This window comes from Otolemur garnettii, unplaced genomic scaffold, assembly GCF_000181295.1.
Source record: "Otolemur garnettii isolate 467f Iridium unplaced genomic scaffold, OtoGar3 scaffold00039, whole genome shotgun sequence".
NCBI lineage: Eukaryota > Metazoa > Chordata > Mammalia > Primates > Galagidae > Otolemur > Otolemur garnettii.
The window spans coordinates 8,042,656-8,061,360 of NW_003852434.1; the positions used below are offsets into that span (position 1 = coordinate 8,042,656).

General features: G+C 43.3%; 1 protein-coding gene across 2 annotated transcripts in view; it reads left to right on the forward strand.

The window, feature by feature from the left end:
• The first annotated feature begins 1,111 nt into the window (after positions 1–1,111).
• Positions 1,112–18,705, forward strand: part of RASGEF1B (RasGEF domain family member 1B) — a 40,166-nt gene continuing 22,572 nt past the window's right edge. For both annotated transcript variants that reach the window (XM_003790050.3, XM_023513358.1), the window contains exons 1-4: positions 1,112–1,274; positions 12,961–13,143; positions 14,814–14,936; positions 15,309–15,446. In XM_003790050.3, the coding sequence (XP_003790098.1) occupies positions 12,967–13,143; positions 14,814–14,936; positions 15,309–15,446 (438 nt within the window). In that variant the 5' untranslated portion in view covers positions 1,112–1,274; positions 12,961–12,966. The remainder of the gene's footprint in view (positions 1,275–12,960; positions 13,144–14,813; positions 14,937–15,308; positions 15,447–18,705) is intronic.

The window sequence follows — 18,705 nt, forward strand, 5'->3', positions numbered from 1 at the left end:
AAGAAAAAACGGGAAGAGGCATAAGTGAAGGAAATGAGGGGACAAACCAGCTAATAGGTAAAGTGATCTTCAACGGGAATCTTTCCACCCACGAAAGGAGGTGAGGGACGGAGGGCCAGGAACAAAAAAAGATTCCTCCCTCTCAATAATCCTAATTATAGCTCTAAAGGACAGGTGTGAAAAGTACTGTTTTATATATGGGAAAACCGAAGCTCATAAAACCTATTTTACCTACTCAGGGCCACGGAGCTGGCAAGATAGTCTCCTGACAATAAATCTCTTCTTTCCACGGGAGTCTGTCTTTCTCTCCTTATCTGCTTCTATCATGTCTTCCCTCCAGCCTCCCTTTCTGGGTACAAGGTGAAATATTGAGGTATTTATCTGTTTTCTAAGATTGTTATCAAGCATCCCAAGAGAGGATGGGTATGCGGTTGCCACAACAACACAGCCGTTGCTGAGAACTAGCCTCCCTGCCTCGCTCCCAGAGTCCACGTTTCACAGAACAGGTTCCCCTTCTTCCTGCAGCTTCTAAGAGCCATAATTTTACCCTCTGAGCGATTATTTGCCTACCGTTTGTCCTCCGCTAGACTGTAAGCTTCCTAATAGTAGGGACCAGCCTACTTTGCCACCAGGGTACCCCAGCGTCTTGCACAATGCCTAGCGCTCAGGCTCTGCGTAGTACTTGCTGAGCAAATGTCCTGTGGTTCCTCTCAGCTCTCTTCTGAGAGTTACAGAGACAGTAACCTTTAGCTCATAATTATGTTAATAGATACTGTATAACGAGTCGGGCCGGTATTTACAGGTAGTACACAGGTTAATGAACATACACACACAAACACATGACTGCACAACAGCCCCGGGCAGGTGCACTCAGTCGGAGCCAGCCCAACCCGCGCGGCGAAAAGCCGCTGCACCGCCTCCGCCGGCCTCCGCAGCGTGGGCGGGCACCCGGGCCAGGCGGACGCGCCGCGGGAGTCCCCTGCCCGCCGGGACTGGCGCTCAGGTCGCGGGCGGTGGCGGCGTGGGCGGGGAGCTGCGCGGTGCCGGGCGGCTCCCTGCGGGGGGCGGGGCCGGCGGCGGGAGGCGGCGCTCCGAGGCAGGGGGTGTGCGCGGCGGCGGCGGTGCAGTAGTTTCAGTATAAACAAGGAACGCGCCTGGGCAGGCGGGTTTTTTTTTTTCCTTCTTCCCGCGCGCTTTAGCTCCAGGTCCTCTGGTCGCATTTGTGAGCTCGCGGAAAACAACCAGGAGGTGGAGGATCCCGGGTCCATCTGCGGGTAGGTTGTCCCCTGACTGGGCAGTTCTGCCGGGAGGGACCTGAGCCCGGAACTGGGGACGCGGGACTGCGCTGAGCGCTGCGCTCTCCCGGGAGACCCGGGAGCGAGCTGGGCTCTAAGGCTGAGCCCCGGCTGCCCCGGGCTCTCCAAGGAGGCGGGAGATCCCGGGCTGAACAAGAGCGAGCTCTGGCACAAAGAGCCGGGTTAAAGCCAAGGACCAGAGAAGTCCCCCTGCCCGGCCAGCACCTGGGGTCGCCCCGGCCCCAACAGGTGCCGGGCCGAACCCAGGCCGGGACCGGCTGGCGTTGTGCCCTGTACTTTCTCCCTGGTCCGGCAGCTAGGCCTTCTGTTGGATATCTTTGCAGTTTTTGAGGATTTGTCTGAGTTCTAATAGCGCTCATCCTTTTCTCATCCCTGCTCCCTTCTTGTGCTTATGTAGGTTGTTCCTTTGCAATTCTTGATCAGTTTTCGCGCGTGTGTGTATGTGTGCAGGGGAGTTGTTATTTTTGTTGTCGGTGCCGTGTAATCTAAGATCTGACTCTTAGGAGAGGACAAGGAAACACAAGTGTGCTCTCCACCGACGAGGTGGCGTCCTGTCATCTCTCTGTTCACCTGGCGTACCTGGGAGACACCAAGAGGCTTTGCTTTTTGCGTGAGCTCAGGTGTGTCGCCCGCCTGAGGTCACCCGTCCTGGTGAACTGACATGAGCTGTGGGTACCTGGGGGTCTTGAAGGCAGTCAGCATGTGGGAGGCTTTTCTTTCTAGGGCAGCCTGGGAACTACTTAAGTGAGAGACAAGGGTGAAACCCAGGAGCTGGGGTGTACGCCTCTCTCTGCGTGTGCCTGTGTGTGTGTGTGGACTATTGCTTACCACTTGACCTGAACCAAATTGGCTCAGTTGTAGTAAACAGGCATCGTAACTAAATCCTCTGACAGCTCAGAGAGCGGTGCAAGTGTCGTAAATGGCACAAAAAGATTGTCTAAGTAATGGGTTTTCTCTTCTGAATGTGGATAGGATCATCTTTGCATTCAGGAGATACAGTGTGTTTAGATGAACATGCATACAAATTTGTGTATGTGTGTTTGGGCCGAACGCGTCTCCAAGGAGTCCTTCGTCAGCAGCATCATGTGATGCAGAAACTGCTGGTGTGTGTGGATCTATATTTAGCCCTGATGATCTCTGATGGCCTTGGGAGGGTCTTGAGTGCATAAAGAGGAAGAGTCAGGATGTCGCCCTCTTGAATGATGTCTGTACAGTCATGGGGTGAATAATTATTCTTTCCTCCTTAGAACAGTGGCCAGTGCTTGGCATGTGATGGCTGTGCCTTAATTTAAAATGTAGTTGAGCCTCAGTGGTCTGTGCTCAGAAACAGGGAGGTTTACAGTTCAGTAGAATATGTGCCTGATTAGAGACTTGGGGGGTAAATAACTTGTCAGATGAGGTTAAGTGAAAATACAGGATTGATTTCTTTAAAAAAAAAAAAGGAATAAAAATAAAAATTCTTGACTATTATCTTTGAGAACAGAAAAAAAAAGCATGGCAGCTTGTTATACCCTATCATTAATGGTAATTTTATTTTTTTAAGGGGGGAGCAGGGCTTGAGCCAATGAGGATTTAGGGCACTTTTGACAGAAATCAACATTTACAAAGAGTGTTATGCCTTTGGAGCAGATTGTCTGGCAAAAGTGAGATCAGCCCCTGCTTAGCAAGTTCCTTGTTGGCATTCCTCCACTGCATGGTGGTCAGTCCTTTGTTTTCATGGAGGTAGGAGCATTTCAGGCTACTGAGCATACTGGCTTTGTACTTTCCAGCCGTCTAATGGAGAGTTAGATTCTTAGAATTTATTTCTCCCAGAGTGCATTTTCAGGCTCACTCCATTCTCTGTGCCCCCCCCCCCAGACATCTTATTGGCTATGTCTACAGTCCACACCTGATCCTTGGGGGGGGAGGGCTACTGTCTTTGAGAGGAGAGAATCATCAGAAAGCATTTACATGTCTCCCTTCTCCTAGCCTGGCATCTAATCTCTTTCTCTCTGGATGTACTCGTACAGAGATTTCTAAGTATTATTTATCATAATAATGCATATTTCTTATGCTATGACTAGCATTTCATTCTTAGAATCTAACATTAACTTCTGGTTAATTTTCATGGAATACAATAGACCAAATAAAACCAGTTGATTGACATCTGTCAAGGAGAAAAAGAAATGGTAAGAACAGTGAAGGGATAGAAGTTAAGGGAAGTGCCCATGCATGGGTGGGTAGGACCCTAGTGTGGCACAGGGAGTCATGGGCTTAGCAATCTCCAAAGGCTGCCTGGAAGCACTGGACTCTGGAGGAACATCTGGATGCCCCCAAGGAGACTACATCCTGGGAAAGGAAATAGGAGAAAGGAAGGCATTCTCCCTTCCTTGGAAGAAGAAGCCCCTGAATCAGGGAGAGAGAATCTTAATTTTGATGCTATAAATAATAAATGGAAAAGCTATTAAAATGTGTTGTGATGTCTTAAAGTAGCAAATTGTACTCTTGAAAATGCCGGTTAAGGTTTATGGGATTTTTATTGTTAGTGGTTGAATTCATGTATTCCCTCTCCACCCCTTTCACTTTTCCAAAACTATTGCTGTCTTTTTTTTTTTTCCCCTTTTGGTTCTTCAGTTAAATTTACAAAAAATTAGAACTGAGCAACCCTTAATTATCCTAAAAGGACAGCTGCTGTAGCCTCTGCTGATCTGGAGCCCTAACCAGTGACTTTTCTCCCCCTGTACCTGCACTGTCTGCAAAATGAACTGAGATGTTGAACTTGGCCTTCCTAGCTCAGTAATAACTGCCTTGTTTTGTTACGCTCTCACTGCATGCATTTGTACCCTGTATTGGGGGGACAAAGGAAGGAAAAATGATATGCAGTTAGATGTTCAGCTACTTTTTGGGTACATGGAAACAAAGAGAGGAAAGTGAAATTTCTTTATGGATAAATTCATGTCAAGATCTAATTTTTTTTTGAACTGCTTTTGATTTTGTTTTTCTCTAAGTGTATTAAAATTTTCTAATTATCAAGAAGGTTGGAGTTCTAAAAATGTCTAATTATCAAGAAACATTTTTTGGCCTATTCAGTCAGTGATAATACATAGTAAATTTTTAATTTTTTAATGACCAATCTTTTTTTCCCACAGCTTTGTATGTGTATTATAAACATACCTCAAGGTATGTTATATATAGAAATCATTCAATTTATTCAAATTTTATGAAACAACCTGGAATGCAAATTAGTTTAGCACAGAGAAAGTACAAGTTTAGCCTAGTAGGAAAACATTTTGTAGACTGCCAACATCTTTGTATTGATCTAAAGGGGAAGAGTGGAGGGGGAGGAATAAGGACAATTTTTACAAAATTTGAAACCAAAAAATAAAATTATACCAGTGATCACATTACATAATACAATATAAATAGAAAACTCTGCTTTGTAAATAAATTTCCTCAATGAGTATCAGATCATTTTCATGCTGACATGAAAATTCTCCCCAGATGATATTCCATAGTTTGGTTTGAGGTTTGTCATGTATAAATGGTGATTGAGCTGCTCATATCTGTGCTCTGTTCACTGTGGGAACCGCTAGCCACTCAGGGATATTTAAGCTTAAGTTTATTTAAACAAAATTTAACATTTCTTCTCTCAGTTGCACTCACTACATTCCGAGTGTTTGGTAGTCACTTGTAGCTTACTAGCTACTGTACTGGATAGTACAAAAAGTTCTCTTTCACAGTACTTCACTAGATTATGATGATCTTGATTATTCAGAAGATCATTTTTATTCCTCTGGAAAAATGAAATATTTAATTCTCATCATAGATCAGCACCTAAGACGTAAGGAAATACGGCCAGCTGGCTTGATAAGCTGTTATAGCTTCACCTGCTCAGCCTCAGCAGTGCCACTTTCCCGAGTTTAATAATAAGCCAAGATCACAAACACTAATGTCTCAATCTTTTTTCCCCCCAAACTCTGGTTCTAAATCAGCACCCTCTGTTCACTGTTGCAAAGCACTCTTTCAAAGACCAGTGAGGAGGAGCCATCTACTGTTAAGCTCAGGTACTGCATGGAAATTGTAGATGAGATAAAATCGTTAATGTGTAAAAGATGTTAACATTTTTTGGGTTCAGTTCCCAGACAGTAGAAAAGATTTAAATGACTCTCCAGGTTGTGTACTGAAGTGTCATTTGGGTTTTAATAAACTACCAACAGATGCCCAAGACAAATATGACAAATCTTAGCTATGTTTTTCTTCCAAGGAAACCAAAGATATTAACTATTTGAGTCAGAATCGCCTTCCCCCGTCAATTAGGAAGTAGTGAGGAATTTTTAAAGTAGCTTTTAGGACAAATCAAGCAAAATGCAAATTCATTTTTGTATGGATGTCTATAACTCCACCTCATTGAGAAGAGAAATAGGATCTTCCTTCCTCAAAAACACTGTGTTTTTGCCCTTATCTCTGAAATCTACTCAGTTTGGGACTCAGTTCCAAAGAATGTCCTTATCTTGGAGTTACTTACTGTCTGTACATGTGCCAAAGAAGTGAATTGGTTCCGAGTTGTCTGCCCTGTGTGGGTTGCCCTTTCCACACAATGCCTCTTTTCTCAGGGTTAGCAGAGTATAGCATTCTACAGTTTCCAAAGATGCTGTTAGACATCTCCGCTTTTAGGAGTTTTTGTGACCAAGGAAATAAAAAAAAAAAAGATAGTTTTCTAGATATTTTCAGGCTGAAAATAAACTATGTTTTGAATAGTGTCAGAAACTTCTGCATTTCACCTGGGCTCAAATCAGGAATTGAGATACCCACTGGAGTAAAGCTGAAACATGTGAACTCTTTCTAATTTTGATCTATGCCACTTTGAATGAAAAAAGAAATTAACAATTTGTTAAAGATGCGTCTTGCCAAAGTGCAGAGTTTCTCTGGAATTTAGACAGGAACTGAGAAACCAGTAATTCCAGGATATTCAATTAAACATCTCCCCACTGAACAAATGTGCTTTCAAAGTTCAGCTGTTATAGGAAGGCCTACCCATCCAACATTTGAACAGAAACTAAAAGATTAGGGTCAACATAAAGGCATTGGATGAAATAGGGATTTTAAAAAACCTTTTTCCCTTTGATGCCTACATTTTCTTTCTCATTCTCTCGAGTGTAAAGGAAACGCTGACTTGACATTCTGGTAGAGATTTGCAAAGCACCTATCACAGACATTGAGGCATCGTTTGATTTAGTTTCCAGACCCATCTTTTTTTCCCCTCTGCCTCTTTTCCAATCTGAATTGTCACCTGAAACCACCTTATCCTGGTGCACCTGCTTCGTCATAAATAACACTCTGCAAAAGCAGTGGCTAATTCAGTCTGTTTAGAAAAAGGCAGCTTTTCATCTGGTGCTTTGAAACCATTAGGCATGCCTTTCAAATCCATTCATCCTGTAAATCACCCAGACTTGGCTTCCTTGCTGCAGGATCAATGTCAGGCTGAACTTCTTCAGGGTCCTTGGAAGAACACGATCTATCTTTGTGATCAAATTAGCTGCCCCTGTAAGACGTCTTGTCTGTCAACTAACTTTTCAGCTTACCAAATTAATTTTAAGAAAGAACATTCATCTTGTATCCCCGGGTTGAGTGTATCTTTACTTTCTGTTGGAAAGTCTTTTCAGCATAACCTCCAATCTGTATGCTAATTTTGGTGGCTCTAAACTTTCTGGTAGGCTAGCTCACAGTTCTACAACCAAAAGCTGTCCCCCATTGTCTCAGTGGATCTCCTCCCACTGCAAAAAGCTGACTCAATTGAGGCAAAAAGTAAATTTTAAAAAGCCTATTTCAATAGTTCTACTGAAACCAAAATACTGTAATTATCATTATTTTATTTTTTAACTCAATTTGATTAGCGCTACCTGAAAATAGAAGCATTCCTTGGCTTCTGAAGAGCCAGTCTTAAATGTCTGAGACCCAGGCTCCCCTTGGAGCCACCATGTTTTTCTCCTTTGGGGTAAAGAAATAATATCTGAATTCTGTACAGGCCACACATAGGCTCCCGTGAAGTCCCTAAAAGCACAGTATGCAAATGTGTTGGTGTATTTCTTTGGGGGCAGTGGGAGGAAAGAGGTTTGTGATCTCCCTCAAAAGTTAAGAACCACTGGCTGAATAGGATATATTTTGCATTGTGGAGAACAGGCTTAAAGATGAAACTCGGTGAAATGAGAATTGCTTGTGAGATTAACCTGTCTTCTGCTTTATGTATTATCAGTAGGATTTAAATAAAGTCATCGGTTTTTTCATGTGTCTTGTACAAATTTCTCTTTTTCCAAAGGAATTAACTCCTTTGAAGTTTGACATAATGGTAAATTAATGCCGGTATTGAATTTGCCACACGGTCACACATTCTAATTTTGAAGAAGAGTCAGTTCTTCATAAACAAGGCCTTTGGCTGGCAGATTCCTCCTGATAGGTGTAATGTATTGAGCTGTGCAAACTTTGTACTGAAGAAAGACGGCAGATGGGGAGATGGTGGGATGGAAGAGAGGGGTAAAACTGAGAGCTCACTAGACCCCAGAGATAGAAAATATTCGTCGTGGGAACTGAAAGAACAAGGCCTGCTGCAGATAAGGAAGGCCTTGGGACTGCGTGGATCGAAAAAGGCACGTGGACGCTGTGAGTTAAGAGGTGCTTCCCACTTACCTCCTTACCTGGAGAAATCCTGAGCAGGCGATTCTGAGACTTAATGGTACCCAGGGATAAATACTCCCCTGGGTTCTCATGTCAAGTACTCAGAATATTGGATTTATTTTCTTAATGAAAACTAAGCCAATATTTAATCTTCTGGGCCTCACTTTTCAATTCCAGAACTGAAGCAGGTGGAACTGAAGACCTAGATATCAAATCTGAGTAATACTGAACAAATCCTAGCTCTCAGTGTGGGCAGCAGTATCTCAAGAATGGAAAAAAAAGTATCCAATGTATTCAATACTACTATGAAATCAGCATATAGACATCTACACAGTCATAGGAATGGTAAAACCTAACTATAGTCCAGAAAGAAGGAGGGGAGAGGAGAGTGTGGGGAGGGGAGGGAGGATGGTGGGAAGAGGGGAGGTTTGGGGGGGATCCAACCTAGTGTGCACAATGCGATGATACATTTCTATACTATTAAGAATAGAATATGAATGGTTTTTCCACAACAAATAAGTAAGCAAGGAGACAGTTATGTTAATCAGTTGGATGTAAGCATTTCACATTGTATATCAAATCAGCACATTGTACCCCATAAACGCATTAACGTACACCGATATGAGTTAAAGAAATAAAAAAATGGGCAATAAGAGGAAGATGTTTAAGAGAAAATAAGCTCCAGCTACTATGTCCGTCTTCGTAGGTATTTAAATGGTGCGTCACAGACAGGACTTTTTGTTCCATTCTGTTGACTTCTCCTCACACTTATTAAACGTTCCTACTACACAGGCTTTGATCTTTCAGAAAACAGCTAGAGTGGCCACTTGTTACAGATTGAGCAGAAATGAGTGGTGAATACCATGACCCATGGGTTGTTCTTTTTTTCTTTTTGGTCATTGTCTCATGAAGTTTTTTTCCTGGAAATCTATAACATACATCTAAGCAAATATTACTATATTTCATTATAGGCAAGATGCCGTCCATCATGAGATACTCTGTTATTTCATATTATCTCTAAAAAAAGACTGTCGAACATGCTTTTTAAATCCATTGACTGTTTACATGCATTTCAGTTTTAAAGATACTAAGTTTTTTTAAAAGTGCATATTAGGATTTCTGAAATCTCTATGTCTTGATGGAACTATGCTTTGATTGCAAAGGTCAGTAGCTTAAATATTGCCGTTGACAGTCTGACTTTTTAATAAGAGTATTAAAGGTATTAATGTATCTCTGGAGCAAGGATTTATGTAGAACATGTAAAACATATAAATTATATAATGGCCTACAAGTCAGGACAGATCGACAGGATTTTCATTTTATGATTAAATATCAGAAGTTCAAAGATGACCACTTTGGGTGGTATAAATGAAATCGTGTAATAAATTTTTAACCTGAAGACCTGACTTTGAAACCCCACCCTGTCTGTCCCTTACTTCATGTGTAACTCCAAACAAATTATTAGGGTTTTTCTTAACCTCAGCTTTTTAGACGGTCAGGAAAGGATAAGATGCCTGCCAGATGAGGTAGATATAGGGTCCAGAAAGGCATGTGTAGTCAATGGATCATTATGCACATGGGAGTCAATGAAATCTTCAGAGCCCCCCACATCCCTCAGGGAGAGGGACCCTGACGGATAATACAGAGAAGGACAGACCCGGAGAATGTGCAGACCTTCTCCAGCTCGTGGGATCCCACAGTGAGAAGCATTTGCAACCAACAAAGAAAAAAAGGCTTAAGGAATTGAAAAAATGCTGTCTTGAGTAGATGGTAAGGTTGGAAAATACATGTGGAACTAATGTGCATAGATAGGGGTGGAAGGTCGTGGAGTGGCTTACTTCTCAGTAGCTGGCTGTTGCTGTGCGCAAGTTCAGTGATCAAGGTGGCGCCTGGGAAGATGAAACCAGCAGCATAACTCTGGGCTCATCCACAGGCAGAAGACGGCATGTGAAGCGTGTTCTCCTTACAGTTGGTTCCTAAGAACAGTAAGCTGTAACTTCTATTAATTTATCTTGACTTGGTCTCCACTGCTATTTGCACTTTTTCTGGTGCCTTACTGAAAGGAGTTTCCTACGTGTTAATATTTTGCACCTCCTCAAAGAAATCTTGTGAGTAAAGCATTTCCAAAGAATAATACGAAAAGCCTTTGCTATGGTTCTAATACTAACGCTTTAAGAACTTTGCTATAAAGAAGACAGGTAATTTTGTTATGATTTAGGATTGCGGAAGGGATGAGCAAAATTAGAAATATCAGATGGAAAACATACCTAGGGCTGGAGAGTGGGTGGTAACTTCTAAAGTTCCTCGTAGCAATTAAGTTACAGAAGTGGGACCTCCATAAATGGGAATCTTTGCCCAGATCTGAGTCCGTTTTGCAGGAGTAAATAGTTAAAAAGTACAAATACTTGGTGGGTTTGGTGCTAATTCCTTGAAAGGAAACTCTACATGACTGATGACTGTTTTGTAGGTCAGAGGTTACTGTTAATAAGCCCAAGGCAGGAAAGGCGCTCGGTTCAGGGGAGTTCACGTGCTGTGCTGTGGTCACACTGCTGTGCAGTCCTAGCCTCATCACTTCACACCTTGGGTCTCAATATGCACATTCATAAAAAGAAGAGATTGGACCAGACTCTGATGGCCCATGGCCTTTGCTAATCACTTAGGACCTGCCTTCTCCCACTGAGTTACAGCCTCCAAATCCTTCTCGCTCGTTCACAGGTCCTAGACAACCAGTTAGGAAGTGAAAGGAAATGTCTTTTACATATTCGGGACGAGGTGATTTCTATTGACCCTTTGAATATTTATCGTTTTTAATAATATGATGAATATTATTAATAAACTTTAATAATAAACCAACTATCTCCCAAAGGCAGTATATGAGAATGTTTGCAGTAGCCATGAGTAAGTGTTGTAATCAAGGAAGATTCACAGTTCCTAACAGAAAATGAGCCTGACTCCAAGGGCAAGGGTGTGCCAGGCTGAGTTCCACTTCTCATCCTTTATGTGAAGAACACTGTATGTTTATAACCGTCTGACCTCTGGCTTGGGGATCCAGACAGAGACGCTGCCGTCAGAGTTATCAGAAGTGACCAGGTGCTTCTCATGTCCAGTCCCACCTCCCGGTTTAAGGACATTCTGTTTTCTTTCCACCAAGGACAACCAGTTTGCAATGATTATATTGCACTTGGATTGTACTGCTCGAAGCTTGCTTGGCAGTTTGAAGAGGAAAAAATGTACTTTGTCCTTTATTTAATAAGATGCTGACATTGAGTTGCTTATTTATGTAACTGCAGTTCCTACATGTGAGGTCTCGGCAACTAAGGGTTTTGAGCAGAACGTTGTTCTGAGTTCTTGGTCCTCAGCTTCTAGGACCGGGTGCTACTTGTGCTGCATGGCCCCAACCACGCAGGTGCCTATTAGTGACAAGGGGCCCTGGATAGGGGGGGTCCTCAGTATTCACCTCCCCCCTATTTGTGACTACTTTGGCATGGATCCCTCAAATGCTCCCTCCCACTGGAGTATAGGTAAATAGCACGGCCAGAAGTGAAGCTCTTTTCCTATATTTTTTGTGATGGTTCTTTTCCTAAATGGCATTTTCACCTGCCGGGTTGGCTACATAATGGCTGGTTTCTCCCTCACACTCCACCCCTGCTGCCTCCTGCCCAGGCGCATGTATGGGTCGTGACGCTCTGTGTCCCCTTCAGCTGGAGCTGGAGCAGATGCTCCTGTAATGACGGATGTGACTTCTCAGACAAGCCCCACGCCCCTCCCCCATTAGGAGGCAAATTATCTTTTGGTATCTTGAAAAGAAAGATGAGCCCAGGTTGTGTCCTCCTGCTGCTGCCACACTCCCTGCCGGTCACTCCAGGGCCTGGAATTGGCGCCCTGCCCCACTGTTGGCCTCCTGGAACCTCAGTCTCGGCAGCCCTTGAATGCCTCCATTGTCTGCACGTGCCGCCACAAACCCGGAGTCTGTTCTCGGTCCAGGCGTGCTGTCCTAGGAATCCAAGTAATAACTTAATAGCCTGTGGCCCCTATAGAGCCTGCTCTGGCGAGGGCTATGTGGGCTGCAGGGCCCACAGATGGACAGGAGCAGCTTGTCCCGGGACTGCCACAGTCTAGTCCTTATTCCCAAATCAGGAGGCTGCACGTTTACTAGGAACCGAGGCTTTATAGACGCCCCTGCCCAACTGTCTCCCCTCCCCCTGCCAGCAGGAGAATTTGACGACACAAAGAGGTGAAAATCAAAGGCCTCTGATCTTCCGTGAGAGCTGGGGAGCCCCAGTTTAATCCCTTACCTACCTTGATACACAGAGCGGAGCCCGAGCATGGGGTACTGTAGAGAGGCCTCTCCTGCAAGTTAGTTTCAGCTTCAGTTTTGCTTGTCTTCCCAAAGTGTCCAGTGCTAGTCAGGGAGCGCTCTGGTGTCACGTAACTCTTCCCAACCGCATCTGAAGGCCTGCGCACATCCACCTTAAGGGCATACTTGACTCTGCGGAATCAAGCAAGGCGCCCTCAGGCCTGACATGAGGGGCTGACACCTAAACTTGACAGCTGGAGACTTGAACTGAGCCCCTTCAGTGCCATGTGCGTCGTCTTGAACTTGTGCTAGTTTTGAGTCCCAGGCCTTGTGAGGCATATGTAACTCGCAAGTCTCTTTACCTATTTTGACCTATAAAACTCTGTGGCCCCAAGGAAACCAGTTTTTCCTCGTGTGGCAGTCAGTGTGTTAAGTCTAGACTGGATGCTCTGGTCCAGGCATTTGACAGTATTTGACTGAAAGAGCCTGGGACTGAGAACCTTACTTATGTGGGCACTCAGAGGGCACGTGTGGTGCTCACAGGGCAGGTGGGGTTCTTGGTGGGTTCTGACATCGCATCGGAACCTAACCTGTTTCTTAAAATGACCGTTTCTTCACTGCTCTTCAGTGCCTGGGACTTTTCTTTGCAGCCTGTGTGTTGCTGACACCATGTTCTGTTCTTTTTTATGCCTTCAGGAAAGCATGCCTCAGACACCTCCCTTCTCAGCCATGTTTGACAGCAGTGGTTACAACCGAAACCTCTACCAGTCTGCGGAGGACAGCTGTGGAGGGCTGTATTACCATGACAACACCCTCCTCTCCGGATCTTTGGAAGCACTCATCCAGCACTTAGTGCCCAACGTGGATTACTACCCGGATGTAGGTGTTTGCATTCCTCTGAAACCGGTCCTTGGCATTGGGCAGAAATTACAGTACAGTAGGCAGGGACCGTAGATGTTACGGAATCGTATCTGGGTTGTTAGGAATTTTTCTAATGAGAAATTGCATGTTGGTTTTTGAGTGCCTTGAGATCAAATAGGGCCTGGGCATGGATGGTTTCTTTTCAGGGTAGATACCCCATGGCAGGCAGTCTGATACCATCTAAATGAAGTGTCTGCAGGGTTGCTTTATGCATATAGCTTGGTCCTTAAATAGAAATGTCAAGGAATGCTGGATGCCTCCAGAATCTTTAATGCCTGTTTTGTTTCCAAGAACATCACTCTGCTGAGAAAAGTGAACGTAGCCAGGGAGAATGCATGGAAGAGATTTACAGGCAAGATGCAATTCTTTGTAGGTTGGACATCAGATAAGATATTTGCTTTTGTTTTAGAATGTCTTTATATAGATAGTGCTTTCTAATCTAGGGAATATGTTATGCAGTTCCTCAATCCTTACACTAATCCCAAAAGGGTAGAAAGGAGGAAACTGAAATTCAGAGTGTTGAGTGTGTGTTCATGGTCTCCCACCAGCGTTAGCATGAAACATGGGTTTCTTTCTGGGGCAAGTGAATTCTCCTTCTTCCCTGTGCTACACGCAGCTGCCCCAGGAGAGATTTACTAAGCAGCTTCCTATTGATAAAGATTTCAGATCATCTGGAGACTGCATTCATTTTTATACATATAATAACAACTTTGGTGTGCAAAGGGTAGTTTGTGCTTGCCAGTCTAATTGACCACAATATTTCTTAGTGAGTTATTGCTCCGTGGGTGATTTGTTACATAGCATTTTCAGATATGTTGCTACACAGGGAAAACTTGTAAGCAAAAGTAAAAGAAATCCTTTGTTTAGGCGGGTAAGTGTTTATGAGCTAATAAAGGCGCCTAAGGGGGGAAAACCAAATAGAATTTCTCTTTTCACTGGGAGTCTGTAACTATTATAACAAATAAGCACGACCTCATTACTGGCTTCTTGGGAGACAGTGTGGTTAAAGAAAAGTATATACTGTTACATTGTGCTGTATCAAATTGCTTAGTCTTTGAGAAAGTGAATAGGTCCCTTGAAAGCCTGCCTTTAACTGTTCTGACACAAACACTTCAGTGTGTCACGCTAGACACACTGCAGATTCTGGAGCTGTGGGTTAGATGGGTGGGTTTGGGGGATTTTTTGTTTGTTTGTTTGCTTGTCTGTTTTGGCTTCCACTGAAACACCGTACTATTTGGACATAGAATCATGTTCTGTATGAGTGGTATATGTAAGTTGGATTTACCTCTCTAGGCCTCATTTCATTCTTCTTTTCTGGAGTGAGTTATGTGTGCTGGTATCCTGGTTCCCTGAGAATGGATGTGAAAATATGCTCTGAAGAATTTCAAGAGCCAAACTTACCCGGCATGGCACGTGTTATTTTTAGTGCAGTTGAAGGGAAAAGATACATCAGAAATTAAAGGAGAAATTCATTATGCGTTGTTTTTTACCTATAGAAGGGATTACTTTAGAAACGGCAGCATATTAACTTGACCAAGAGGATGTAATGAAATGAGATGTCTAGTATGTAGGGAAAATATTAATTTCCAAGAGAACGTAACCATGATGACTTTTCTCTCTCGCCACAGAGGACATACATATTCACCTTCCTGCTCAGTTCTCGGTTATTCATGCATCCATATGAGCTGATGGCCAAAGTTTGCCACTTGTGTGTTGAACACCAGAGACTAAGTGATCCTGATAGTGATAAGGTAAAGACAGATTTTGAACTTTACACTTTTTAAAATTAGACATGCTAACTGTATGTATGGCTTCGATTTTGTAAAGTTGGTTTTCTTCACCAGCCCTGGCTGTGCCCAGGCCGAGGTACATAAATGGCATCATGGCTACGGAGGGGGCACTGTAGTGGTGAGAAAGCCACAGTGTAAACTGAACCACATGGAGGATCTCGAGATCCTGCCTTAAATTGGTGGCGTTTGTCATTGATGGGGGGCAGGGTCTAGAGCCGCTTCTTCAGACCCCAAGATTCTAGACTAGAAATTTATCAGTGACACCGTAATTGTTTATTTGATGTAGTCCATGGTGACCAATCTCACTGAATTAGAGTTGCCTTCTCTCCCTAGAACCAGATAAGAAAAATCGCACCCAAAATTCTTCAACTCCTGACAGAATGGACAGAAACATTTCCTTATGATTTTCGGGATGAAAGAATGATGAGAAACTTAAAGGATCTGGCTCACCGAATAGCCAGTGGCGAGGAGGTTGGTAACCTGAATTTGGCACAGCCACTGCCATTCCCAGACATAGCTTTGGTGGAAATGGTGCTGAATTATGCATCAGAATCTCCACTGCTTTCCTCCCATTTGTCTTTGGGCGAGCCCCTTGAATAGCGTATGTGTTGTGTATGTCATATGGGAATGATTATACCGTCCCACTTCAAAGAGCTATTGCAGAGTTTATGTGATAAGTTTGGGGCTATGTTCACATCAATTCATGCATATCCTTCATGTAGCACATGTGTTTTAACTTAACTTTACTTACACCTTTCTTCCTTCCAGAAAGGTTTGACCCAGCTAGATAATAAATGGCATAGTAATAGATGTACACTCCAGTAGATGTAAAGTAAACAACATACCAGTATATTAACAGATTGGAAGTAGTAGATTAGTCAATCGTCAGCAGAAACGATCTGAACCAAACAAGGCAAGGAGGAAAACCAATGTTAATGTTAAGGGCCGGCAGAGTAAGATAAAACTGCTGTGCTTTAAGTTCCAGGCAAAAGGAAAATACAGCAGGGTTTATCATTTTCACTGGTAGAAGAAGGAAAGGCACTAGTTCTTCAGGGCATTGCATGAAAAATTTAAAAGCTTTCTTACAAGGGACTTGGTATAGGGGGCACAGAATGAGATCATGGTAACTGCCTTTTAATAGTGTTTTCCACACATGCTCCTTGATAGAAGCCGAGGCCATAGATTAATGTATAAATTAACAAAGGTCGTTCTTCAGGGAGGAGAAGGCTGAGAAAATGCTGCAGCTGGTGCCTGGACGGCGGTTCAAGCCTAGGACCTGGTATAGGCAGAGATTAAAACTCAGTTTCTTGGATATTCTCCCATAAATATCACTTCCCTCAACTGAACCTTTGATAAAAGTTAACCAGCTGTGACAAGTTCAAGGTTATCCTTTTTGAAGCAGGCCTAGAGGGCTGGTATTCTGTGCTGAGGTTTGCTGGGGAAGGCTGTCCTTCTAGTCTCTGTATTGCTGGGAACAAGATATTTAGGCACAGATACAACTTTTTCACATGGAAAAAGCAGATAAAGCATTTGGTGCTTTCAGTGATGTCTTGTTTCATTCATCTTAAAATGCATTTTCCCATTTTGAATAATCTTCCTTGGGCATCACTCCTTCGGCGGTATGCTGTGAAGATAATGTAAGAAGCACCTTACCTCTTAGTGCCATTTCTCCCTCCAGAATCAGTCTAAAATTATATAAGATTAAAACTCAAAGAATTTGTACTTTTCTGTATTATGTTTTCGTGAGAATGGAATTAACCCTTTCTCCGTTACTTTATGACATTGTATCGAATCTAAGTGCTCAGAACAACCATATTTCTGCAAGGCTGCATGAGTCACTTCCTGAGTCATTTTGCAAGTTACGACTATTCTAATCATTCTGCCAGTTTGCCCGTTAGGGGTCTAGCCAGGTCTGAATTAATAGTTGCGTCACACACAAAGACAAAAGTTAAGCATCTCAGTGCAGTTTTGTAATAAATCTCATATTAGAGGGGTTAGCTGTTGAGTTGCTTGGCTGGGTCAATGCTGGCTCTGTGACCTTGGTTTGTGACAAGCTACTCAAAAGATTAGTGGCATCAGAAGGTCTTTTTCTTGCATGAGGGCTGAAACCTGAGTAAATAGTCAGTTTTTCATTTCAGTTAAGTTGCATATAGCTACTTAATATTATTTTTCAGTTATCCTTCCTTCCCTCTCTGGCCTTTCTAAAAGGTAGAAATTGGCAGGGCTCATGCCTCTAGTCCCAGCACTTTGGGAGGTTGAAGTGGTAGATGCCCTTGAGTCCTGGAGTTTGGGGCTGGAGTGAGCTATGATCATGCCACTGCATTCCAGCCTGCGGTAGAACAAGACCTTGTCTCGCCAATAAAAATAAAAATGAATAAAAGATAGAAATTATAACTTGATTATTTCCAAAAGGAACCTTTTAAACCCCCTGAGATCTGGTCTTTTTGTTATTTGGGATCGAGCTATTTAAGAGTTGGGCCAATGTGAGAAAGTGCTTCTGACCAGCACTGCTATGCTAATCACATATTCTTGATATAAGCCATGAGAAGTAGTTAAGGTAGTTTGAACATGTAAAGAGGTTTTAAGATTAGCCAGTTCTCACTGGGAAATTAATTAAACTGAGGTGGAGTGGAGTGATGCCCCTGCCTCAACCAGGTCAGAGTTTACAGGGAGTAGCTATTTCTTTGACTGCGTCTATCTAGTATTCAACAATTGGGGCCACACCTGGCAGCTAGGTGATTTGAGTTTGCTTTGGCAAGCCCCCCAAATTCCTAGGACTTTCTCATCTCTAAATCATCGAGGTAACTGTCCCATACTAGTGTCCTTCCTAGCTCCAAAGCTGCGTGATGGATGCCTTTCCCCCAGTTCTCATGTGGCAGGCTCCTTATCTGTCATGTGCTGAAGTGTCTGTCCTCCCAGAGACCATCCCTCACCACCACAACTACCACCACACCCCTCCCATGGTTGGCTTCCTTCCCGCTTTCCTTCATGGGACTTCATAGTGCTCCGTGACTGGGAATTGCAGTCAACCCTGCAAGGCTGGGGGTTTCACATTCACGGGTTCAACCAACTTCAGGTTGAAAGTATTCAGTAAGAAAAATTGCATTGGCACGCAACACTTATTTTCTTGTTATTATTCCCTAAATAGTACAGTATAACAATTATTTACATGCATTTACATTGTATTAGATATTCTAAGTAATCTCGACATGATTAGGGTACACGGGAACTTGCAGGTGCCACGCCATTTCCATCATTGGCCTGAGCATCCTCAGATTCCGGTATCCATGGGAGTCCTAGAATCTTCTTCATTGCTTGCTCTCCCCATTCGCATCCACACTGGCCCCTCTTTATTCACCATGAGATCCTTAACTCCTAGCTAAGGATGAATGAATGACTGGATGGATGGATGCATACACAAATCAGTTACTGGAATGGGAAAAAATTGTTTTCCTCCCTGGAAAACAATGGGCTCGGGCTTGGGTTGAGACTTGTTGCTTCTTGCCTGGGACTTTAGGGATTTTTTTTTTTTTTTTTGGCAGTCAGTGAATCCAGGTGTGCCCTATATATATATAATTTAGTCAGATTCTTCTGAATCTGCTGGGACAGTTCTACATAATTTGGCTTAATGCTTCCCCCCTGGGGATTTGCCCAAAATAAAGTGGTTTATTAGGACTTGCCTGCAAGAAACATGAAATGAGACTAATGATTGAATTACATGACAGATGAT